General features: G+C 40.0%; 1 protein-coding gene across 5 annotated transcripts in view; it reads right to left on the reverse strand.

Moving 5' to 3' along the window:
• gprc5ba (G protein-coupled receptor, class C, group 5, member Ba) overlaps nt 1-25,492 on the reverse strand; it is a 58,512-nt gene extending 33,020 nt beyond the window's left edge. For 3 of the 5 annotated variants that reach the window (XR_007179004.1, XR_007179005.1, XM_048152746.1), the window contains exon 1: nt 664-883. Coding sequence is in view for 1 of the 5 variants with exons in the window: in XM_048152746.1 (XP_048008703.1) it covers nt 664-666 (3 nt within the window). In the remaining 4 variants the exon portion in view is untranslated. Of the gene's footprint in view, nt 1-663; nt 884-1,867; nt 1,925-23,922 lie in introns of those variants that run through there. The other 2 variants (XM_048152763.1, XM_048152773.1) reach the window with 2 other exon arrangements.
• Nucleotides 25,493-26,766: the final 1,274 nt, after the last annotated feature.

A 26,766-nucleotide genomic window follows, 5' to 3' on the forward strand; every position in this document is an offset into this window, starting at 1 on the left:
CAGTACATTTAAGAGCACTACAGTCTCTGAACAAATGACACACGCAAGTTTAACACAGAAACAATAAAGCAGTTACATTTTTGCCCATTCTTCTTTGAATTGTCAGTCTATTTATTAACTTACATCGTCTTCTATGTAGCAGAATAACCCATCGTGTCAACACGGTCGTGATCAGACGTACAGTTCAGTGTCCTTTGCATAACGTTACATTTCATTTGAAGAAGACGTGATGAAATATGTGCGCATACACGCTGCTGGTTCATGTTTAGAGCACTAGAGTATATGAAATCGGTCCATAAAAAACTTAAACACTCTCGCTCCGGTCTATATAATATGATCCATGTGGAGAACGTAGTGCGCTCCGCGCAGAAACTGCGTGTAGTTTGAATTTTCCGCTGTAATCAAGGGCTGAATCCTATATCCTCAAATAGGGCATTATTTGAGGGGACAGCCATTTGTAGTGGTGTCCGAAACCATAGTGGACGTTATTGAGCGCACTCATTCAATCTCACATTGCACCGCAATAACGAGTGTACAGCCGATGTACACACAAAGGCTGTCCGAATTCACTCACTCATTTTCATTCACTCTTTCAAGCGAACAATATAAGTGGATAAGGTAGGGAATAGTGAATAAGGCATTAGGGGGTGATTTCGGACTTACCATAGGCTGTGATGCGATCTCAGCTGTGCTCTCACTACAGTGCAACAGTGAAACGGGACGCTCTCAAACAGTGACGCTGCGCCGTGTTCTGAACGTTGGTTAAGCGACACATACCGGTATTGCGGTATCATCAAAATTCATATCATAACAAAAATAAATAGCGGTATTCGGTATGAACCGGTATAGCGCCCAGCACTATTGACCTTATTTTCCAGAGAAACAAGCGCGCCGCCATCTTTGGAATATTGTCTTTGAACTTCCGTTTTTGCGGTAGCCCTGTATATTTCTATGGCATCGCTGTTGAAGAAAAATTAGCTGGTGAAGTGGATTTACTTGTTGTAGAGTTAATGAAAGTTATCATGAGCATTGTAATGTTTAAAGCATATGTCTTAACTAATCTCAGTAGACCGGGGAGATTTTAAAATGAGCAGTTCATTCATAAATACGTAAGATCGCTGTGGAAATACAAACCGGAAGTCAAAAGACAACGAGCGCAGCGCTGAAAAGGGGCGGGGCTACATAAGGTCTATACTGACCAATAGAAACAGAGAACCAATTATTAGTAAAAAAAAACCCAAACAAAACCATTTTAAAACGGTACCTCGTAGACCAACACAACTCTCCAGCCAAAAAATAAAAATATTATGGTCAACCATATCAGAAGGAGAGCTTAGATCTAAAAGAACCAAAGCAACAACAATCCCTTTATCAGTTGCCAATAAAATAAAATTTAAGACTTTTAAAATTACAGAGATGCAGTTTGAACTCAAATGAGACTTCAACTGAATTAACACAATTTTCTCCAGGATTTTAGAGGGAAAAGGCAGCTTAAATATAGATCTAAAACTATTTAAACTAGTAGAATCAAGGTTAGGCTTCCTGAGATTTGGAGTTACCATAGCATGTTTGAGGCAGTCCGGGACTAGTCCAGTATTGAGATAATTGTTAACAATGTGCAAAAGATCAAGCCCAACGATATCAAAGATTTGTTTAAGAAATGTCTTGAAGGGAAGACATTTTTGTCAGATGTTCAACAATATCTCTACAGGTGTGACTTAATTGTCCAAACATTTTTTGTGGCCACTGTATGTTTAAGTAGTTTTTAGGTTCATTATTCTTAAATTAGGATCCTGTGCGTGTATACCATAAATAGCTTAGCATAAAGGGTGTCATGGGTTAATATTAAATAAAGCCAACAGCTTACCTTAGTATAAGATATATTCAGTGGCAGCCTTTAAAATTATGGCCTAAGAGATGGACCCTGCACAGCAAAAGAAAGTTTTAGTTTTCACATACTTCATGTTACATACACACACAAAAACATGCATCTCCAAATTAAATTTCTTTGGTAGGATTCAAACTTTGTGTATTTCATGGTACTGGTAGAGCATTTATATAAGAAATTGAATAAAGTATTCATGTGTTCATGCTATGGTTCTGTGAGACAGCTCAAAACACTGATGAATAACACAAAAAGTCTCATTCGAACTCATTTGAACATTTTTTTAAAGCAGTCCTCCACAATTTAATATTACACTGTAAAAAAAAAAAGGTTGACTGCATGCATTTTAATTACTCACCCTCATGTCGTTCCAAACCCGTAAGACCTTCGTTCATCTTCGGATCACAAATGAAGATATTTTTGATGAAATCCAAGAGCTTTCTGACTCCTCCATAGACAGCAATTTAACCACCACTTTCAAGGTCCAGAAAGGTACTAAAGACATTGTTAAAACAGTCGACATGACTGCAGTGGTGCAACCTTAATGTTATGAAGCGACAAGAATACTTTTTGTGCGCAAAAACAAAACAAAAATAACAACTTTATTCAAAGTTGTTCTGACGTAGAACCTGGAAGCGCTGGACGTAGACAGCGTAGGAGAATGACACAGAAGAGAAGATATTGTTGAATAAAGTCATTATTTTTTGTTTTTGCGCACAAAAAGTATTCTCGTCGCTTCATAAAATTAAGGTTGAACCACTGCAGTCACGTCAACTGTTTCAACCATGTCATTAGTACCTTTCTGGTACTCCTATGGAGGAGTCAGACAGCTCTTAGATTTCATCAAAATAACCTTAATTTGTGTTCAGAAGATGAACGAAGGTCTTACGGGTGTGGAACGACATAAGGGTGATGACAGAATTTTCATTTTTGGGGGAAGAAACCCTTTAAACCCACCTAAATCCAAATTATCCATGTTTTCTTGCAGATATCCGAAGATTTTTAATAAAGAGAGTATTAAATCAAATATCCCTCATCTAAACACCATGTTGTGTTTTGCATCAAAAAATTCAGTGCTTGTAAGATACATGTGTAAAGCCCAACTGTGTGCCAAATGAGCCTACTATGATTGTTTCAATGTAAAAGCTTCAGATTTCTTAATCACCTTTGATTCATTTTGTTCAACTATGAACTGCTGATCAAAAAGGCCAGATATGGTTTAGTTTTAATATAACATTTTTTAGCATCCACTGAACAATAACAATCTAAACGTTTTACTTGATGTTTCTTTAATCTTATCATGGTCCCTTTAACATGTCCTTATCTAGCCTTAAGAAAATCTATAGTCTCTGTTACTCTCTCTGGCTCATCATCTGTTTGTGAAACCTCCCTTATTTTTATGCCCTATAGCAGTGGTTTGCAACCTTTTTACCCCCACAACCTCATCAATAAGGCTCAAGTACCCCTTCATCGACACTAAACCAAATACAATAAAACAAAAACAAAAAGACTGGACAAAATACACTTTTTACATTTTAATATTTTAAATCCAACATTTGATGGAAAACTATGACATATGCTCTCAATAGGGTTGCCACCTTCAATACAGAAAAATAAGGGACGCCTGCCGCAGCGGGGGCCACACCCCTCGGGGCCACGATGACCACGGACCCGATGACGTGCCAGTGGTGGTATATCATAACTTAAAACATGTTTTCATAAAAATATTAAGATTGATACCAATGGACATTACAGTAAGATATCTGCTATTGAAATCAGTGTGAACAGATGCAATCAGTCTCTCACTATCACAGCTTAAGTGGTCATATTGAATATACAGCTATGACAATAATAAACATAGGCCAACACCTGCGTTAACTCAGCTGCTGTAACCCAGAGGGGAGTAGGATAAGAAATTGCTAATTAACTCGAGTAATTTTATAGAGTGATGTGAACAAAGATTTTGGCTAAAATATTTGGCATTGTTTGCAGTAACACCATCCAAACAGTGAAACCACACCTAAATGACATAATATCTACAAACATTTCTTATTTAAGTAAAACACTTAACAACATTTTTATTATTGGTAAGTAAATATATTTATGTATTTATTTATTCCATTTTTATATAGTCTATTGTTAATTCTATAGTATTGAATGATGCAATTATTTAAATTGGTTAAGCATAACAAATAGTTGTTTATTTTATTCACATAGGTACTATATTTTGATTAATTAAATATATCTCTCTTAACTCTTATTAAAGTAATGCTTATGTGTCTGACTGTACAACTTAACCTTAATAAACAAATCATACCATAACATGATTAATGTACATTATTAACATTATTTCTTAATAGGCAGCATATGAAACATTATCAATTAAAAAAATTGAGGTGATAAAAAAAAATCTGGACCTGCCTCCGCCATCGTTTCAAATGGATTCTCTGACAAAAGAACCGGCGAGGCGGCGTCCCGCCCTCCTCTGACTCTGATTGGCCGTGATTCACGGCCCGTAAACCTGAAACAAACCAATCAAACCAACGATGGCAGCGAGTATTACCCAATCAGGGGCAGAATAGGACACGTCTTCACACAATGATTTGCATGGGATGCTGCATAATGTGGACCTATGTAAAATACGGGACAAATCGCGTCCCATATTGACTTGATACGGGACGCGTCATTTTGCCTGTAAATACGGGACGATTCCGTATTTCACGGGACGGGTGGCAACCCTAGCTCTCAATGACAAATGCAGAACAGTTAGTTCATGCGTTCATGACCTCAAGGCTAGATTACTCTAATGCTCTACTGGGTGGTTGCCCTGCACGCTAAATAAACAAATTACAGCTGGTCCAAAATGCAGCATAGAGTTCTTACTAGAACCAGGAAGTATGACCATATTAGCCCGGTTCTGTCAACACTGCATTGGCTCCCTATTAAACATTGTATACATTTTTAAAATCTTGCTAATTACTTACAAAGCACTAAATGGTTTAGCTCCCCAGTACTTGAGCGAGCTATTAACACATTAAAGTCCTTCATGTCTATTGCGATCTCAGCATTCTGGCCACTTGATAATACCTAGAATGTCAAAATCAATCGCAGGCGGTATATTCTTTTCCTGTTTGGCACCTAAACTTTGGAACAATCTTCCTAGCATTGTTTGGGAAGTAGACACACACTGCCAGTTTAAATCTAGACTAAAAACGCATCTCTTTAACCTGGCATACACATAACACATTATCAATTTATATTTTCACATCCGTTAAAGGATTTTTAGGCTGCATAAATTAGGTCAGCTGGAACCGGGAACACTTCCAATAACACCCGATGTACTCATTACATCATAAGAAGAATGGCGTCTACGCTAATATTAGTCTGTTTATCCTGACGTTTATCGTAGTCAGTCGGATCTGGGCCGTATCCACATCAGATGGAGGGACCTGCGCCTAGACACGCCCTCAACGCATCCCTGAAATGTCAGCTAGATTGTGGGTGTGTCTCAATCAGTTCCCTAGCTCCCGAGCTCGTGAATCAGTATATCGTGTACACGAATTCGGGCACTGGTAAGGACAGTAAAAGCTGCTGGTTCACTACACATTGGGACACTTATGACTCTATTTCCGGCGACGTGACAACGTCCTCATTGTACAACATCACTACTGGTATTTATGAACAACAACAGAGCTGATATTTTCTGACATTACTTGTAATGTTATTTAAAGTACATTATGATTAATTATTTGCTTACGTGCAACATTTCAGCCGTGAATAAATTATAAGTGTTAGCTAGATTATGCTCATTACCTGTCTAGCGATGTATGTTTATGCTGAAATATAATAAAATAACGGTTTGTATTTTTAAAAACATCTATCGTATCGTTATGTGTAGTGAGTTGGCTCACGTGATTCAAGTTTCGCGCTTCAGAACTTCCGTTAAGGGAGCATAGTGAGCATCGATGCTCCCTGGTTTTCACGGTGCATTGTGGGACTTTTCAGGGAGCGAACGTTTCAGTGCCCTGGAAGGATTCTGCGATTGAGACAGCCCTTAAAATGGCTGACTCCCTGGTCAGTGCCCTGACTACTGAACTAGGGAGCTGATTGAGACACAGGGTGTGTCAACTATCCCCTGTGAAGGCTTAATCGACACGACAGCCAGTGGCACAGATCCTCAACAAAACCATTTCCATACCGGCATGACAAATCTGATCCAGGGGCGCCGCTAAGGGGGGGAAAGTTAGGACGATTCTAAGGGCACACGCACTTTTGGGGCCCCCAGAGATCGGTTTTATTAGTAGTAACAGTCAGTGCTCAAAGTGAGCCGGGACCGACTCTTCTCACGCAGCGGTACTCTGAGCGCCCACACCGGAACGTAGACTATTAATCATCAGACTATTAATTAATTGTATACATCGCGCGTTCTGAGCTTTTATAAGAACTATGTTACTTTTAAGGCCGAGTACAAGTTAGAAAGAGCTTTAAAATATGGACCTTCTTGAATTTTTGACTAAACAATTGGTTTTAAGAATATATTAATATGAATATTAGAATAATGTACTGTATTTTTCTATTACATTTACATTTGCATAATAAATAATCTGCTAGTGCTAGCTACTGCCATGGGAGGTCTCTGACTAAATACTTATACCTAGTGGTCAAAAGCAATAGCAAAAGTAATAGGTCATTATTATTAAATTGCAGACAAAGATTTTGGATAGCTAGGTTGACTTGTATGTTTGGTGCGGAATGGGTGCGGTAGGGGCCCAACCTCATATTCTTTCATAGGGCACAAAAAGGTTAGCGGCACCCCTGATCTGATCTTCAACCAGATGGAACTGGAGTATTTTGACTGTTCCGATCCCAATCTGACTTGTGACCTGTAATGCTGCCTGAATCATAATCATGCACTGTTCGTTGTTGGCCAGAGGAGAACTGGCCCCCCGACTGGGCCTGGTTTCTCCCAAGGTTTTTTTTCCTCCTTTTTTGTCACGTGATGGATTTTGGGTTCCTTGCCGCTGTTGCCTCTGGCTGGCTTAGTTGGGGACACTTGATATTCAACAATGTTTTCTGCCTGCACTTACACCATTGTATGCAAATTGAACTGAGCTGGACGATGACAACACCAACCAAGGTCTTACTGGTGTTGAGCGACATGAGGGTGAGTAATTGATGACAGAAATTTCATTTTTGGGTGAACTAACCCTTTAACGAAAAACTGAAAACTTTTTATGCGTTTTGGCCATTCGTTTACACGACAACGGCATTTTGGGGGCCTAAAAATGTAAACTTTTGAAAACAGGATTCAAATTGTAAGTTTTAGAAAACGATACCATTATTGTCTATGTGTAAACTACAAAAACGTGATTTGTGAAATTGGTGACATCATGCACATGTGTATTACGTGTTCAGTCACAGTTTACAAAGTGACATTAACTACTGGACTGGCATACATAACAGTTTTCAATCATTTTTGCAGATCCATGTGAAAGGGGATCCAATGTTGTCATCTGTACATGAAAGACGCAAAGGAAAAACTTTGTTTGGCAGTGGTTTTCAATCCTGGTCTTGGGGACCCACCGCTCTGCACATTTTGTCTCTCTTATCTCTCATCTAATGAGCTGATGATCTGAATCAGAAATGTTAAATAAGGGAGATATACAAAATGTGCAAAGCAGTGGGTCCCCAGGACCAGGACTGAAAACCAAGGTCGTAGGGTTGAAAACAAGCCTATGATAATCAGATGCAGGTTAATCTACTAAGAATACAGGCGCAGCAAATTACTAATAATGTGGCTTGGCAAACGATATGTTCGGATAACATCTTCCTCTGGAATTACAAATAAATGAGCACAAGTGGAGTAAAATTCTCTCTCTTCTCACATACTCTATAAGGTAATCCCTAAAAAGATTTAGAGCTGAGATTCAAACCCATCCCCATTAATAAGTTAAAGTTCCTAAAAGGAAATTCAGGTGATCTTGATAATTCCATTTCGACTAAAATTCTAAGTCTACGAGAAAAGAATGTGCAATATGTTTTTGTATGTAAATGCACCTAAAATGTGCTCTAGAGTCTAGAGATCAGTACAGATATGGCCACAGATGGGGCAGGAGTTTTTGACAACAGAACAAGCATGACAAGAGAATACAGCGAGTTATAAAAATACTGAATCTGTGCATATCTTTCATTTTATTACTGAAGCTTGAATTTGTTATCATACTTTGTGTAGAATATTTTTTCTGTAGTCAGTTGATTAATTACTGAAATAGGTTGTAAATTGGTTAGTTGAAAACTGGCTTTGCAATGAAATCACTGTATGTATTGTATTTATTCATGAATAAAATCTCACTCCAGCCAGGGAAGCAAAGTTTACAACCTTGATTTATGATGACATGGGTTGATCCAATGACAAGTTTGAGGTTTTAAGGATCCAACAATTTTTAAATTTTGCCTTAATAATGCAAATTACCCAAATACTTCAGCCTAATGTTGTACTAGAGGCACTTGGCTATTTTGCCAATATTAGCCTACCAGCCATTTCTAACGAAGATTTCTTACTAATTTATTACAAATCATAAAATACCATTTATTTTTGTATGCTCTACATTGTGTGGCAAAAAGGTATAGTACACAGACCTACATGTTATGGTATATATAGAAATCATTATAGGCTATACCATATAAGCTTGTTTGTCCACAGTTGTACGTAAAATTTGAATGTCATATGATTAAATATATATACATTAAATGCCAATACTCTGTCTTTATTTGTAACAGCAAGAATACGAATGAAATAATGTTACCACACAATACAGTCAAATGGGAAACACTTTACAATATGGTTACACAATATATTTTTAAAATGAAAAAGTTCTATATGTTCATATATTAGCTTATGCAATATGAACCAGCAACAACAAACTATTGGGTATGTATCCATTAACATTAAACATATGTTTTGGACCCTTTTTGAGGTAGTGAATCTGATGATCTGCTTGGCCAGAAACGAATTGCAACAAGTGCCATAGTACATTAAACATAGTCAAGCCATATTCAAATATTAATAATTCAGTGTCACGGTTGTAGATCTGCAGTCTCATTCTGTCGTCTGTGTTTACGTTGTGCTGTCACGTTAATTGTTTCATGTGGGCGTCGCCGCTGATTGTGTGATCAGCGGCAGCTGTTTCCTATCTCTGTCAGCCTATATAACGCCTTGTCTTTCGTTCCATGTTTGTCAGATCGTTGCTTGGAGTCTCCGGTTTATGTCCTGCTGTTTCTTCGTGTGTGCTTCCGTTGGATTAAGAGTCTTCGTGTTCATGTTCCAGTTGTTGTTCTTCGTTGGATTCTTCACGTCTTCACTCACTACCACGGACCCCAGCACGATCATCTAGCACTTGGACTTTCTGGCACTTCCATCTTCACTTCTGGCCCATCAAAGTCCCTGTGTCGCCGTCTCCCTGCTGCTGGTTACCTGTTGCTTTTGTTTACCTGGTGTGAAGCTCAATAAATGAGATTTTCTGACTTGCGATTGCATCTATCCTTATTTCACGTAACAGAACGATCTGACCATCAACATGGATGCAGCAAGTACAGCGGCTTTGACGGAGTTCATCAACCATAGTATTGCTCGCATGGACCAGCAGCAGGAGAGCATTTCTTCCACCGGACGCGCCGTACAGGCGTTGGTGACACAGGTGTCTGAGCTCTCCCAACAGCTGCAACAACTCCGCAGTCCCGCTGCGCCACCCACACCGCCTGTTCCTCCTCCATCACCGGCGCAAGGAGATCAGCCGGAGCCACGCCTTCCCACGCCGCAGACCTATGCTGGTGAGCCTAACTTTTGCAGAGCGTTCCTGAACAAATGTTCATTGTATTTTTCCCTTCAGCCACGCACCTTCGAGAGGGAGGAGTCTAAGGTGGCGTTCATTCTCACGCTGCTCACCGGGCAGGCTGCACTGTGGGAAACGGCGGTGTGGGAGAACCAGGACCCATGCTGTGCCTCGTTCCAAGCACTCGCCGCCGAGATGAAGCGGGTGTTTGACCGTGCGGTCACGGGGAGAGATGCAGCCCGACGTCTCACGGGACTGAGACAAGAAAACCGCACGGTGGCAGATTACTCCATAGAGTTTCGGACGCTGGCGGCTGAGTGCAAATGGAACGAGGAGGCGCAGTGGGACGTCTTCCTGCATGGGTTGGCCGGCCGTGTCCAACGAGAGATTTACGTCTTGGATTTACCTCAGAGTCTTAATGGTCTGATTGATCTGGCCCTACGGGTAGATACCCGCCTCAATCGATTGGAGAATCTTCCTTGTCCTGACCTCGGACTTCGGGGTGCAGAAGCACGAGGAATCCACGCAGGTGACACGGTCGGTCCCACCTACGATCCAGAACCCATGCAGGTAGGGAGGGCTCGGCTTTCCCGGGAGGAGAGAGAGAGGCGGAGATCCCAAGGACTTTGTATTTACTGCGGAGGGGCTGGACATTTCCTGAACTCGTGTCCAGTAAAAGATCGAGCCCGATAGTAAAACTGAGGCTACTATCGGGTGGGGTCTCCGCCGAAAAGTCCTCACCATCCACTCTCCTTCCGGTAAGACTGAGATGGGCCACTCACTCACTGGACTGTCAAGCTTTACTGGATTCCGGAGCAGAGGGCAATTTCATTGACACACAGTTCGCGCAAAGGTTTCATCTACCCATCATCCCTCTCACCCGGCAGATTTCCGTCAACGCACTCAATGGACAAGACCTTCCCAACATTTCCTTCACCACCGACTCTGTTACTCTTATCACCTCCGGTAATCACACAGAATCCATTTCATTTCTCCTCATGGACTCCCCTCTGGCCCCCATTGTACTTGGACATCCCTGGCTCACTCAACACAACCCTCGGGTGGATTGGCGGCAGCACTCCGTGTTGGGATGGAGCACTGTGTCATGAGTCTTGTCTTGTGTCAGCTTGTTCTTCTGTGTCTGTGTCTGTATTACAGGAAAAGGCAGCGGATCTGTCAAACGTGCCCGCGGAGTATCTGGACCTGAAGGAGGTGTTCAGTAAGGCCCGAGCTGCTTCTCTTCCTCCGCATCGTCCCTATGACTGTGCCATAGATTTAGTTCCCGGTAAGTCTCCGCCTAAAGGCAAACTTTACTCTCTGTCTGTTCCCGAGAGGGAGGCCATGGAGAAATACATTTCTGATTCTCTAGCAGCTAAGTTCATTCGCCCTTCCTCTTCTCCAGCGGGGGCGGGGTTCTCTTTTTGTTGGAAAGAAGGATGGGTCCCTGCGACCTTGCATTGATTACCGAGGGTTGAATAACATCACGGTGAAGAATACCTATCCTTTACCGTTGATGTCTTCTGCTTTCGAGAGGTTGCAGGGAGCATCCATTTTCACAAAGTTGGATTTAAGGAACGCTTATCATTTGGTCCGCATCAGGGAGGGGGATGAATGGAAGACCGCCTTTAACACCCCTAGGGGGCACTTTGAATACTTGGTCATGCCCTTCGGGCTTTCCAACTCCCCGGCGGTCTTCCAGGCACTCGTCAATGATGTGTTGAGAGACATGGTAGACCAGTTCATATATGTCTACCTGGACGACATATTGATTTTCTCCTCGTCTCTCCAGGAACATGTTCAACATGTCAGGCGAGTGCTTCAGCGGCTGCTAGAGAATGGGCTTTTTGTCAAGGCGGAGAAATGCGATTTTCATGCACAGTCTGTTTCCTTCCTAGGGTACATCGTCTCGTCTGAGGGAATTCGCATGGATCCTGCCAAAGTTAAGGCTGTGGTGGATTGGCCAAACCCAGATTCCCGTAAGGCCCTACAGAGGTTTCTGGGCTTCGCCAATTTTTACCGGCGGTTCATTCGCAACTTCAGCCAACTAGCCGCGCCTCTGACCGCCTTGACCTCCCCCAGAACGGCGTTCAGGTGGTCCGATGCAGCTGAGGCTGCATTCGCCAAACTTAAAAGTCGCTTTGTTTCGGCTCCTATCCTCATAGCCCCTGATCCTTCATGTCAGTTCGTGGTGGAGGTCGACGCGTCAGAGGTGGGGGTAGGTGCAGTTCTGTCCCAGCGTTCTCCCTCAGACGATAAGATCCATCCCTGCGCGTTTTTTTCTCATCGTTTATCTCCGGCCGAACGCAATTATGACATTGGTAACAGAGAGTTGCTGGCAGTCAAGTTAACGTTGGAAGAATGGCGTCATTGGTTGGAGGGTTCGGGGGTACCTTTCATCGTCTGGACTGATCATAAGAACTTAGAGTATATCAGAACGGCTAAAAGACTAAACTCCAGGCAGGCTCGGTGGGCACTTTTTTTCGGACGTTTTGATTTTTCTCTCTCGTACCGCCCGGGTTCTAAAAACATCAAACCCGATTCTCTTTCTCGTATTTTTGATCCTTCCGAACGCCCGTCTACTCCCGAGTGTATTCTTCCTGAGACATTAGTGGTCTCCACTCTGACATGGGAGGTCGAATCGAAGGTCAAGTCGGCCTTAGAAGGGGTAACGCCTCCGCCCGGATGCCCAACGGGTCGTTTATTTGTGCCGGAGAGGTTAAGGTCCAGTGTTATCAAATGGGGGCATTGTTCCAACGTAGCCTGTCACCCAGGGGTTAATCGCACCAGTTTTTTGGTCAAGCAACGATTCTGGTGGCCTGCTATGGCTCGTGACATTCGCAGTTTTGTTTTGGCTTGCGCGATTTGTGCCACTGGTAAGACTTCCAATCGTCCCCCAGATGGGTTGCTCCAACCGCTGTCTGTCCCTTCGAGACCCTGGTCCCACATTGCGCTAGATTTTGTCACCGCCCTCCCACCCTCCCAGGGGAACACGGTTGTTTTGACCGTAGTGGACCGGTTCTCGAAGGCGGCTCATTTCATCCCTTTGCCTAAATTACCCTCTGCTAAGGAGACAGCGGTAACTGTCGTAGATCACGTCTTTCGGCTACATGGCCTCCCGATGGATGTGGTCTCCGACAGGGGGCCCCAATTTGTGTCCAAATTTTGGCAAGAGTTTTGTAAGTTGCTGGGGGCGACCGTTAGTCTTTCATCTGGGTTCCATCCCCAGGTCAAACCGGTCAAACCGAGAGAGCCAACCAAGATTTAGAGAGAATGTTGCGATGTTTGGTTTCCAAGAATCCTTCCTCCTGGAGTCAGCAACTCTCTATGATTGAGTACGCTCATAACTCATTACCAGTGTCTTCTACGGGCCTCTCACCGCTCGAATGTAGTTTAGGTTACCAGCCACCTATTTTTCCCAGTCTGGAATCCGTAGTTGCGGTCCCCTCCGCTCACGCCTTTGTCCAGAGGTGTCACCGCACTTGAACTAGAGCCCGCGAGACTCTTCTCCAAGTGGGGGCGCGCACCAAGGCTAAGACTGATCGCCACCGGTCGAAGCCTCCCGTATACGTCATGGGTCAAAAAGTGTGGCTTTCTACCAAGAACATTCCTCTCCGCTCCGTCTCTAATAAGCTTGCTCCCAAATTCATTGGCCCGTTTCCTGTCACCAAGATCATTAGTCCGGTGGCAGTCCGACTCAAACTTCCTCCGGCGTACAGGAGAATTCATCCCGCCTTCCATGTGTCTAAAATCAAACCTGTGTTTCATTCACACATTAACCCGCCTACCCTGGTTCCTCCACCGCCGCGTCTCGTAGACGGGGAACCCACTTATTCGGTGAATCGTATTCTGGACTCGAGAAGGAGGGGACGCGGATTTCAGTACTTGGTGGACTGGGAAGGTTACGGTCTGGAGGAGAGAAGTTGGGTTCCTGCTAGGGACATCCTGGATCACTCCCTTATCGATGATTACAATCGACAGGTAGGTGCTCCTGGGAACGCCGAGAGGCGTTCCTAGGAGGGGGGGTACTGTCACAGTTGTAGATCCGCAGTCTCATTCTGTCGTCTGTGTTTACGTTATGCTGTCACGTTAATTGTTTCATGTGGGCGTCGCCGCTGATTGTGTGATCAGCGGCAGCTGTTTCCTATCTCTGTCAGCCTATAGACCACTTTGGAGCAGACGTCACAATTACGTCACTTGCAGCTGCGTGCGCATACTGGTTGCAGAAAAATAGTTGAAGCTATTGAAGAAAAATGTGAAAAAATCCACAGAATAAGAGAAAAATGTTTTGTTGTGCCTCTGGATGTTGGAATCGGAATGCAAAAAATATAGTCTTCATTTTTAAAGAAAACCATCGTTGAAAACGTAATTTGAAGATAAACAGAGACGTTTCACAGACTGGATTGATGACACCTGCAAGGATTAGTCTACTATTAAAGCAGGAATTTGATGTAAACAGTAAGTCTCTACATAAAATTCACATATGCAGTTCAGAGGACATACATACATACAGCATGAAACAATTATAATTAAAATGATTTAAACCTATAATATTTTACATAGATAACTTTTAAACATAATTTTTATTTCACAATTCTGACTTTTTTTTTCTCTTGCATTTGCGTGTTTATTACTCCCAGTTCGGACTTTCTAACTCGCAATAGTGAGTTTATTTCACAATTCTGAGGGGGGAAAAGTCAGAATTGCGGGATAAATTGCAATTCAGAAAAGACAGAATAACGAGTATATCTCACAATTCTGTTTTATTTTGTAAGAAATGTGATATGTAAACTCAGATTTGCGAGAAATAAAAGTCAGAATTGTGAGATATAAACTCGAAATTAACTTTTTTTTATTCTTTTATTTCGTGGCTTCCATAGACTTCTACTGCTCAACTTTCATTTTCTGCAACCATCTAGGCTCCGCCCACAAAAAACGTCATCGCTGTTTGCAAACACCAAATTGGTCTATATAACGCCTTGTCTTTCGTTCCATGTTTGTCAGATCGTTGCTTGGAGTCTCCGGTTTATGTCCTGCTGTGCTTCCGTTGGATTAAGAGTCTTCGTGTTCATGTTCCAGTTGTTGTTCTTCGTTGGATTCTTCACGTCTTCACTCACTACCACGGACTCCAGCACGATCATCTAGCACTTGGACTTTCTGGCACTTCCATCTTCACTTCTGGCCCATCAAAGTCCCTGTGTCGCCGTCTCCCTGCTGCTGGTTACCTGTTGCTTTTGTTTACCTGGTGTGGAGCTCAATAAATGAGATTTTCTGACTTGCGATTGCATCTATCCTTATTTCACGTAACATTCAGTTATTAACAGTTTTATGTTTGTCAATGACCAGAAATCAATGAATTTTTACCATACTCTTATCTTATTCACAGTTTACTACCAAAACAATGACACTGTAATCTAAATAGAAAAAATATATTTTTACGTTGAGCTTTTTTTTTTTTCTCTCATAGAAACCTTTTACAATAAAATGTTAATGGTGCATCAGTCTCATCTCAGATATTTTTATTGCTCTGCTTTCACCATGAACTTTGGAAAAAAAAAAAGAAAAAAAAAAGTATCTGATAACTAAAAGAGTTCAACAGTGTTATAGAAATTTAATTACCAATTATGATTGTATGACTGTAATACGTGTATTACAGAGGCAGTAATAATAAATGAAAATAAACGGGGGGCATGCGAGATTAAAGAAACAAAGGCATGTTAAATTAATCCTGCAAATTTTCACACTTAGGCTACGTCCGAAATCACATACTCTCTTGAGCAGGTACTTATATTGAATAAGTAATTACATTACATTGCATCCTCTAAAAAAGTATGTTCTGTATAGCATGAACAAAATTCGGACGTACTACATCTGCCATGTTGTTACTGTCACATAACCTACCAGCATCGGTTGCGTCTCTTCACTGCCATTCACAAATCCCCTCCCGTGGTCTCATGGGATAATAAAATGTATGCACGCTTCAGAATTTCACCGGTAGTAGTAGGTCATCTGGCTACTTTTTGCCTACTCTTTTATGAGTACTGTGAATTCAGACATACTTCTTTTGTCACAGACAGTTTTCGCCTACTATATAGTAGGGAAGTATGTGATTTCAGATGCGGTCGAGGTCCTTTTCAGGGGTCAGAGACTCAGAGCACAGTTTGCTGGATTTTTGGCCCATATGTGAATACTCTTTCAGCTAATGGTATGGTTTACTAAAAACGTGCGTTGATAACACAAACTGCTCCAGGCTCATTTGATTTTTCCATTTGCAAATTCCAATTTAGTTTGCTCATCAGATGCCTCTGTACAAATCAGCTATTGAAACAGCAAAGGGCGTCACCTGAGATTCAATCACAGTGCTATTTACTTTAAAGAAACTATTGAAAACTGCCTGTTATTTTTTTTTGCAAAGTTGAACTCTGCAGCGTTTTTTTTTTTTTTCATGCCACTGCACTGTTTGGGGAAAAAAAAAGGGAAAAAACTGATGTCATGTGTAATTGTGCAGTGATTGCCATGGTAACAGCAAGAGCCAGAAAGAGGTGTGGGGGGTGTTTGCCCATCCGCTGCAAATCAACAGCAGTGCTCTAACACGGTCCCAACCTTAACACACACACACACACTAGCAACGCACTGCAGAACAAATACTTCTTGTATTTTTCTGTGATGCTTCACTGAGAAGCATAGGTTGTGGAACTTGTGTGATTTGTCATATTTTATTGTACAACAGCACAATCCTTGTCCATGTTTGATATTCAATATACAAGAGGAATCAGTCCAACAAAATATCTCTGTGTCTGTGGGATGGGGGGTGCAATGTTGCAGAAATAGAAACATAGTGACCAACAAAATGTTTTGTCGATTGTCATCACCAGTTATAACAAAAATTCAAGTTAATAAAAAATGTTTATAAATAAATAAATAAAAAGCATCCCTTCCATGGTAAATGAGTTTAACTGGCCACGACCAAGTGACATGACATTTTGCTGATTGCGTGGTTACTAGTTTTACAGTGTTGCAACTGTACACACACACACACACACACAAAAAAAATCTAACTTAACCAAACTGAAGGATAATGGAAGTCATGAGTATACAAGGTGTGTGTTGCTTGGTGTGAGAGAGCGCAAACAGAGAAAACTGATTGGCTGAGTTTTGTGATTGATTGTAATTGAGACACGCCCCATGTTCGCATTCAATGTTAGGACACGTGTAACAGCATCTGAACACGAAATAGCAACTGTCTCTCATATTTATTCTCATGTAAGAATTCTCCTGGTTTGGAGAATGTGGATGTGTGCAGTGAAAGACATGCTTTGCCCTGGAGATCCTCTGCTGCATGTTTGTCAAGGCACCCCATCCAATCTGCTCCCACTCTTTTGTGCTGCTCGCGACTCCTCTTACATAACAAGGATCCAGCTCTCACCAGTTCTGCTGCATGGCTGGCACAGAGAATTCGTCATGCGAGCTTTGCTTTTCTATCTACAACCAAGACTGGCCTGACATTAAAACTAGGCTGTTTAAATCACATACGAATTATATTATATAAAGAATTGTATGGGCAATCTAGTGAGGTGTTAAAGTCCCCATGAAATCAAAGTTCTTTGGCTTTTAGTATGAATATTTTAGCCTTACTGTACACTATAAGCTAGTGTGCTCCAAAACAATGACTAAATTCACATTTAAAAGATATAAGTGTTCAAAACTTACAGTCTCTCACTCCCAGCAATATGATCAATGATTTTGATGACATCACTCTGCACTTCAGCTTCTTATCAGATTTTCTGTCCAATCAAAAGCTCTCTAGAATCTCAAGCATCCCGCCCCCTACATTATAAAAAGACGCTGAAGCTGTGGCTAAAATCAGACACTTGTTCACACTATTACTATTTTCTATGTGGTGAATGTCACTATATAGGGGATAGGCAACGATTCAGACAGTGTAAATATTAGGTATGGGCATTTTTGGCAATTTTTCATTTCAATCATCGATAGGTTTCAAAGACGAGTAACCGAGTAATTGGGGGGCGGGGCATGGCTGTCATGGAGATAATGAAAATATCTGAAGACTGTTATGACATGAATGTTAAAAATAAAAATATAACATGAAAACCTGTCTATGAAAACAAACTGTTAGATTATGATTATGATGCAGCAATGTTATTGAGAAGCATCTAAAAGGAATAGCTGCCTGAGGTGATAGACTTTATGCCAATGAACTGAAGCCCATTCTATGACACATCCTATGATATTTAATCTGATAACTCAGATACATAACATGGACGTAACATTACAACTTGTATCTGCATAAAAGGATGCAAATTCCAGTGAACTTTAAGTTACGTGCTATAGCGAGAGTCAGATAGAGAGCTCGCGCCATGATGCGCTTTCATGACAGAACAGAATGTACAATATATTTCTATGAAGTTCTCATTATAATACTGTTTATGGTAGATGTGTGCTTTATTTTCATTTACATTAGCCTAAGTGATTTCAAATTGCCTTGCGCGTTTTCGAAGCCAATACGAATTAGCATAGCCATGCCATTAAACAAATATGACGAAAAAAACACTGCTGCATTATTATAACATCAGTATTTTTTTTTAAGAAACATCTAGCCTAAAAGCATTCAAATAACTCAAATATCAGGCATTGTATTTGAGTATGAATCTAAACATTGATATGCAGCGCATTCAGCTTGTTAATAAATGTTGATATCACAACACATCCTATATTAGATTAATCAGATGTAGCTATTACAACTTTCATCTGCAAAAAGTTCGCAAATGCAAACATGAGCTTGACCAAAAGTGTAACTCCTATTACACTTTAAAAAGAAAGCCAACGAAACGAAATATTTATTCGAATATTTCAGCAATATTTTGGATTCAATTTGCACTTTCTGATTAACCAAAATGTTATTTTATAGTATGAAAATCACTGATGATCATAGGCGCCGATTTATGTTTCTGCCGGTGGGTGCCCACTCTCCATGAGAAAAAGCAAGTTGAAATTAGAAGGAAACTGAGGCTTTAGAACTTTAGCTCAACGACTCTGGCCGAGCTGTGATATAAACAAAAAGCTATTGGCCATTTAAAAACAGTTGAAGAGCTGTTCGATATGTCCTGCCCTGTCTTCCTGTTTCAGTGGAAATTACGTCAACACTTTGTGCATTTCAAGGCACTTCAGAGAGTCTTTAAGATATTCACTTGCAATTAAATTGAATGTTCACCTGGCACTGTATTTCTCGATTATTAGCAAGATAATGTGTTTGAACAAGAATGACTCGGCCGTGGTCACTTACCAAGTCACTATTCACATTATAAGTCTACAATTATAGCTATTGTTTACTTTTTTGTTTGACCTACCCAACAAAACATTAAACCTGTCCAGTTACTAAAAAGGCCTTCTTACATCTCTGGTCACTCACAAACTTTCTTTCTTAAACTAAAGCACTGCCAAGTCCTGCATGCTCATAATGGGATATTGTAGCGCCAACCCCTATTCTGAATTTCAGCTTGCATGTATCAAATTTTGCATGAGCAGGAATTATTTTGCCCAGTCAAAGCTTTGTTTCATCCAGACCAGGGGCAGATTTAGGTATGGGAAAAATGGGCAGCCAGATTGGTTTTCTATCGCTCATTTGCATGTCACATCAATCATACCATGTGTGGGCCAATTAACCTAAAAGTGGGTTCCCTTATTCTAGGTTGTGAGTTCACACCTCCAACAACAAAGCAACATGATCCCACTGATTGATTTTCTGGCAAAAGTGACTGCTGCAACTGGATGTAGGAGTCTTCAGCAAAGTGACAAAGTTGATAAAAACAACTTTGAGTGACTACTAATGGGGGTGAAGTCAGTGCAAGTGTACTAGACATAATACTCTACTGCAGGGGTCTCCAAACTCGGTCCTGGAGGGCCACTGTCCTGCAAAGTTTAGCTCTAACCCCAAATAAACACCTGAACCAGCTAATCAAGGACTAATTAGGCATACTAAATACTTACAGGCAGGTGTGTTGAGGCAAGTTGGAGCTAAACTCTGCAGGACAGTGGCCCTCCAAGACCAAGTTTGGAGACCCCTGCTCTACTGTGAGAAGTTAATCCTATCAGTCAGCATTTGTAGTTGTTTAAACAAAGCTTTTTATATTAAATCAAGGCTACTCACCACAAACAAACTGTAAATGTTTCGTTGTACCAAGGGAAACAGCTGAGCGCTATTAACATTGTAATTAAAGTTTTCTCACAGACCTGATCCAATAGCAGCCCCCGCACCAGCCAGCGGGACTGGCCACATATAGATATAGCTGCAATGTCAAAGAGCACGTGTTGTTTCCACCGATCTAAATATATGACTGGATTGCTCATTGGGTTTTAAACTGCCAGCAGGTGGTGAAGCCACTGGAAGGGTTCGAATGGCCCTACTGCTGTTCCCAACTGACGGAGAGCATTATTGACTGACAGCAAAAACCTTGACCTAAAAGTCACCCGGTTTGCAGTGCACTAGTTGCACAGAATTCATTTTATAGTATATGTGTATGTAAATTAATTGTTACTTCAAGCGTTGTCTGTAATGTTTATGGTCCTTTCAAGCAATATATAGAAATAATTAAGATGGGTGTGTCTGCTGCACACTGACGACACACGTAATTGATGAATATAAAATATAAATATAAAACATGAATATACAACTGGGAATATTAGCAGAAACGGATTCAAATGTACAATATTACAATACAAGCCTTTGTTGCTATATTGCACTATATTGTATAAAAAAATGCATGCATCATCTTGCTCAGTGTTAAATGTATATTTTGCTGAATTAAAATGTTAATTTAACCAACATTGTTGTTTTATCTTAACTGCTTCAAAATACATGCTGTTAATTAAATGATGGTTGAATCATTTACAGTTACTGTACAATACCGTACAACACAACATAATCACAGTGAGTAGGGCGAACTACCTTACAAAGCAGAAATCTGTATTCAGATTCCAGAATAAGTACTATGAAATCTGTAAAATATATGTTAAGGTGTCTCGTCCGCTTGCTAATCTGATGTTCGCTATACTGTAACGAATATGAACTTTTTAATAAGCAGGGGTAATTCCTGACTTTAAACAAACAACCATTTACATGCTTAGGATATTTGCATTTTACAAGGGAGGCTTCTGAAAACACTGATTCGTAATGTAATTTTTTCTCAAAATCTGACGATTTCCTATTGATTCAATATAATGTGTGGGAATACCCGTATGGCGGTGCGGTGTCTTTACAAATCTTTTGTTTCGAATTAGTGTTTCGAAGTGTGTATCAAAAACTGCCAAAGTCACGTGAACTATTGAAATTTCAAAAGCCTTGTTTACTGAAATCACCTGATTTTGGCACTCTGAACCACTGATTCAAAACAAAAGATAAAGTTTTGATGCTTCATGAAGCTTCATGAAGCAGTGTTTTGAAATCGCCCACCACTAGATATTGTTGAATATAGTCGTTTTTCGGGGGGTTATTTTTGGCGCACAAAAAGTATTCTCGTCGCTTTATAATATTAAGGTTGAACCACTGTAGTCACATGAACTGTTTAAAATATGTTTTTAGTGCTTTTCTGGCCATTGAAAAAGGAAATGATCTGAGCCATCGGGTTTCATCAAAAATATCTTAATTTGTGTTCCGAAGATGAAAGAAGGTCTTGAGGTGTGTAATGAAATGGGCGTGAGTAATTAATGACAGAATTTTCATTTTTGGGTGAACTAACCCTTTAACAGGGCTTTAGACAGGCTACTGCCCTGGGAAGGTCTTCCACAAGAGTAGAAGATGGGGAGTTGGGTGGGGGTGGGCAGAGGTCCCCTCTGGAAGTCCGAGGCAGGGGAGCAAGGGAATCTATCAAACATGCACTTCTAACTTTGTACACTGATAATTAGTGCTGGGCGGCATGACCAAAAACCCATGACCAAAAACGCAGATGCAGAATGTAAGCCATTTTTAAATGTGCAACCTGCAATGCAGTAAAACCATAAAAGATATGCCAACAACTTTAACATTGCTTCCTTTTCAAAACAAAACATTTTCTTAGGACCTGACGTGAATTTGTTTACCAAAGTATATAATGAGATGTAATCGCAACAGGGTAACAGGTCCATTATACATATGACGGTTTATGACATTTAGACTATGCCTTTACTCAGAACTCACTTTAAAGAACTTTCGAGTATTTGTAATAACATACCATTGCAAATTAATGTGGATTTTGGAGAAATTAGGTAAAAATATATTCTCTGTAGATTTTTAAAAAGCTAAATGTTACACCTTCTTAGCAGTACTCATGTAAACATTATTTTATGAAAAAACCCAAATTGCATAAAAATCACAGAAATAATGTAAAAAAAAAAAAAAAAAAAAAAACAGCAAATATTTTAGCTATGGTATGGTGATATTTGACATACAACATGCAAAATTCAAAAGTGGTATACTGCCCAGCACTAATAATATATTAGTAAAATCAGCCACACTATGAAATGCTACCAAATAAACCACAATTCATTCATAATAGTTTCAAAGACATATTGTTCCTGTTTGTGCAAAATCATTAAGAATAATATAAAACCAGTCTGCACCACTTGATATTCGAGTCTTATTTTTGTATACATTTTTCTAAAATGTTAAAGGTCCCGTTTTTCGTGTTTTTTTGAAGCTTTGATTGTGTTTATAGTGTGCAATATAACGTGTTCATGTTTCGCGTGTAAAAAAAACACAGTATTTTTCACATAATTTACTTATCTGTATACCGCTGTTTCCACTGTCATAAAAACGGGCGGATGACTTCCTTGTTCTATGAAGTCCCTCCTTCAGAAATACGTAACGAGTTCTGATTGTGCCAGCGGTTCCTGTGTTGTGATTCGACAGCTCTGAGCGCACCGTGCCTGGAAAGGTCACGGTCATGCATGCGCTCAGTGTTATTGTAAACATGTCTTTAATTTTACCCTATCAATTTGAGCCGGAATCAGACCCGGAGATTGGACTGCGGGATGAAAATAACAGCGTTTCGACGACATGGCGACAAACACACTCTACAAACGCAACTCTTGTGTATTCCTGTGGGCGGAGGTTAGTCAAAAAACTGTTTTAGTGACGTCATTAAAGAAGGAAGTAGAGGGATGTAGTCCAAACTGGCCGTTCGATGTAGGCGACTTCTGTTAAATAAAATATCTCGCTTGGCATTGAACTTTGAGCTTTAAAATTTTACAGATTTTATTTATACTCTAACAACAACAACATTACACACTAACTAAAGTTTAAAACATGGGATCACGAAGAACGGGACCTTTAAGATTATTTATGTGTGTTATTCCAATTGTCTGAATATAAATAAGAGTTAGTGCAGAAAGCTTTTGTGTTGTTGTTGTTGTGAGCTGGGGCGCTGAAGGGGGGAAGCTAGAACCACAGCAGCATGTATAATGTGATGAACTTCAGGTTTTAGAAAAGGGCCTCAGTCCATTGCCTGGTGAGGTCAGTTTTTAAGCTCAGCACCAGAGGATGATAAATCTTCAGATGCAGGACTTCAGATGCACACTACAAACATGGATGCTCAAATGAAATGTAGGAAGAGAAGGGGGAAAAAACCTAATCAAACAAGCTCTTTCAGTGGTTGGGTTATGAATGCTTTCCAGCTCCTGTTATTAGCTATATAACATAAACATGTGACTGGTTTAAATTCATGGTCATATGCTAATTAATTTGGCTAAAAATATTTAAAATGTTAAATCCTCTTCTCTTTCTGAATTTGAATTTCGGATCCGATTTTCCTCCGTTTAAAGAATGACACAATCACGCATCGTCGCATTAAGCAGTATGATAGTACTGTATAATTACATACACTTAATGCAGAGGAGTAAAAATCATTTTACATTTATGGCATATCTGTCAGGGGAAATGATCTCCAGTGTGTTGATTATTTGTTCATATTTATATACCCCTATTCCACAGAGGCATCTAATGAATCGTTATGTAATTTAGCTTGAATAAATCACATCAAAATGACCAATGAAACGTTTGTACGATTTGATTTCATACACACACACACACACACACACACACACACACGCGCAAAGATATTCGAATCAAAATAAGCAACATTTGATGACACCTGCCAGAAAACAGCAGATTCCTCTTGTAGATTTCAATAGTCTATATCTGATCTGTGCACGTACCTTTATCGATTAAAGCATCCGATATGATAGATGGTTGAATGCTCGTGTGAAAAATGTCACATCTCTGCTCCTGCAGCTGATTAACACGGCGAAGGACCGCACAATTATTCCTCTTCGTGCTATTTAAAAATGGTTAAGCTATATCCCCCTAAATCTTTAGTTTAGTTGGGCGTTTGCGGTGTGATTAATAAACGAGGTCAAACACCAACAAATAAAAGGAGCTGAAAATAAAAACCGTGACAAAACGAGTATTCCCCTTCGCGTTTCTGCTTCAAGCGCTGCTGCTGCTCCGCGCGTTGTTCATCAGTTGTCACAGAGAAATGAAAATGTCAGGCGTCCTCATTCTTCACCACACCATCGTCGCCTCTAAAACACACACCGTACACATTTGGCATTCATCGTCTTTCATCTGTTTGCCGCAGACGCTGTCTTTAATGTTTTATTGTGCTGCTGTGGTTTCTTTCGATGCATCTGCTGCTTTTCCTCTGTCTTCACACGCGCGTTCTCAGCTGTTTGATTCAATCAGTCAGCGCAGCACAAGCCCCGCCCCTAACTGTCATTCACCAACAAGCCACCATCCCTCACAAACATGCCCTGCTTTTCACTTCCATGTACGGAATCCTCCACCCCCACTGTCTGTTTACAAAGCGTTTTTTAATTTTATTGATTTTTTTTTTTTTTTTTTTCATTTTATGTTGTCTTTAAACAGGCAGTTAGTGAATGCAGAGGGAAAATGAGAAGGCAAGAGAATAATTACAAATAATTAGAAATAATTACAGAAATACAATTTATTTTAATTTATACACAGTAGAAGCGGCTCCTCCTGACCATTTAGGTAGGGCATATTCTGTGTCGTAGCAATAGCTTTAATGATTAATATGGAAGTGAAATAATGACTAATGTCTCTGAAAAAAAATAGCATGTTGAATTGCACTAAATGAAAAAAAAAAAGCATTCTATTAACAGTATATTAAACTCTATGTGGTAAATGTGGTGTCTATGATGTTTGATTTGTTAATATGTGTATATTCTGTTGTTTGTTGTTTTTGTTTTGGGACTATGTAAAGCACTTTGGTTCATCCTCGGTTGTTTTTAGCAGTGCTACATAAATAAACAAACCAAACCAAACAGTGCTTTGGGGGGCTGAAATTCAGCATGGTTGTATATTTAAGCTGTGAATATTTCAAATGAAAACATTTCAAACACAATTTCATTATAAAAAATTCAGTAATCCATATTGAGCTTTCTCTACCACAAAGGAGATACAATGTCATATCCCCCGAGGCTGATGTGCAGAATAAACTAATGTAAAGAATAAATATGGCGCTGTGCCGCAGTACTGGAGCTGCCCTCATACGTCACACAGGATTCCCCTGTCGCTGGACATTCTAAAATGCTTAACTTTAAACGGTGGACAAACAGTGAATTAAAAAGACCAAACTCATACACCTTATTGATGAAACATATACAGGCAATCAGTTGAGCCCAGAATACGATCGCAACGTGCAAAGGTGCAAGAGTGTCCCCATAAAGAAACCCCTTAAAATGGCTTAATATGTTATGTTCAGGTTTCACAGACAGGCTTAGATTGAGATAGGATTAGGCCTTAGTTCAATTAGGGCATTAAAGTAGCTTTTATAAATGTGCCTTGGAATAAAAACATTACTGGTGTCAATCTTGAGACAAAACAATGACACTGACATATTTTAAGATATATGTGTAAACTGCTTTCAGTTAAAACAGCTCAAACATGAATTTTAGTCTGGGACTAGGATTAAGTCTTGTCTGTGAAACGGTTTAAATGTTTAATATGCTGGTTTTATATGTTTTATTTGAGTCTATAGAAGTTAAATAAACATTTAAAGATCTATACAAGCATTTCACATATTTCTATGTTCACTAATTATATAAAACTATCCTGTCAGTTCACCATAGTTATACAAATGAAGTAGATCAACGCATTTATTCCCATGAATAGAAACTGATAGAAAAAGATTAGGCTTAAAAAAGTATATCATGTGGCTCCCTCTAGTGGACAACGTTAACCCTTTCATGCATTAATTATTACAACCTCAGTCAGATTTTTTCCCCTATGTGCTTTTATTGCTGTTAGGGCATGAAAAACATGATCTGAACTTTTTTTACACACATTTTTACACAGATGTCCACTTGAGTTTTTTGGTTTTAACCAAAGAGATACTATAATACAGTAATAGCACTGTGTACATTTAACAAACCAATGAATAAAATGATCTAAAATCACGTGTAAACTATAATATATATATGTAACGGGATAAATATCATAGTTCAAGGGTTCTTTAAATAAATCCTGCTGTAATGTGTTCACGCTTCCTATTGGTTGCGCTGGTGGCGCTATAGCCCACCGAGTTCGAACCTGCAGCAGAGCTAGAGAGAACTGCTGTGGGTGAATCGTTTCTGCTGCAGCTCCGTATTAAAAGTTAAAAATATAAGTTTCATGTTGAATGTTAGACGATGTATGAAGGGGATTGCACACATTGAACACTAGTTGACTTATAGAGTGTGTTTTCTGTTCATATTTTTGATAGTTTTATTTCCGTTTTTAATGAACCGAATCTTTCCATGTGCGTCATTCCATGTGCTCCCGAACTAGTGAAACTAGTGAAATAAATAATTATTATAATATTTCTGTCTATGCATATTACTATCTGATATTGAAAACTACTATACGATCACAAAGCATTAAATCTAAGAAGCCAAATTGTTTATTGCTATATTGGTATACAGCAGAGCTAGAGAGAACTGCTGTGGTGAAATGTCTCGTACAGATGGAGCTGAAGCAACTTTACTCACTTGTTTCTCTTT

Source organism: Megalobrama amblycephala, linkage group LG1, assembly GCF_018812025.1.
Source record: "Megalobrama amblycephala isolate DHTTF-2021 linkage group LG1, ASM1881202v1, whole genome shotgun sequence".
NCBI classification, from domain to species: Eukaryota; Metazoa; Chordata; class Actinopteri; order Cypriniformes; family Xenocyprididae; genus Megalobrama; species Megalobrama amblycephala.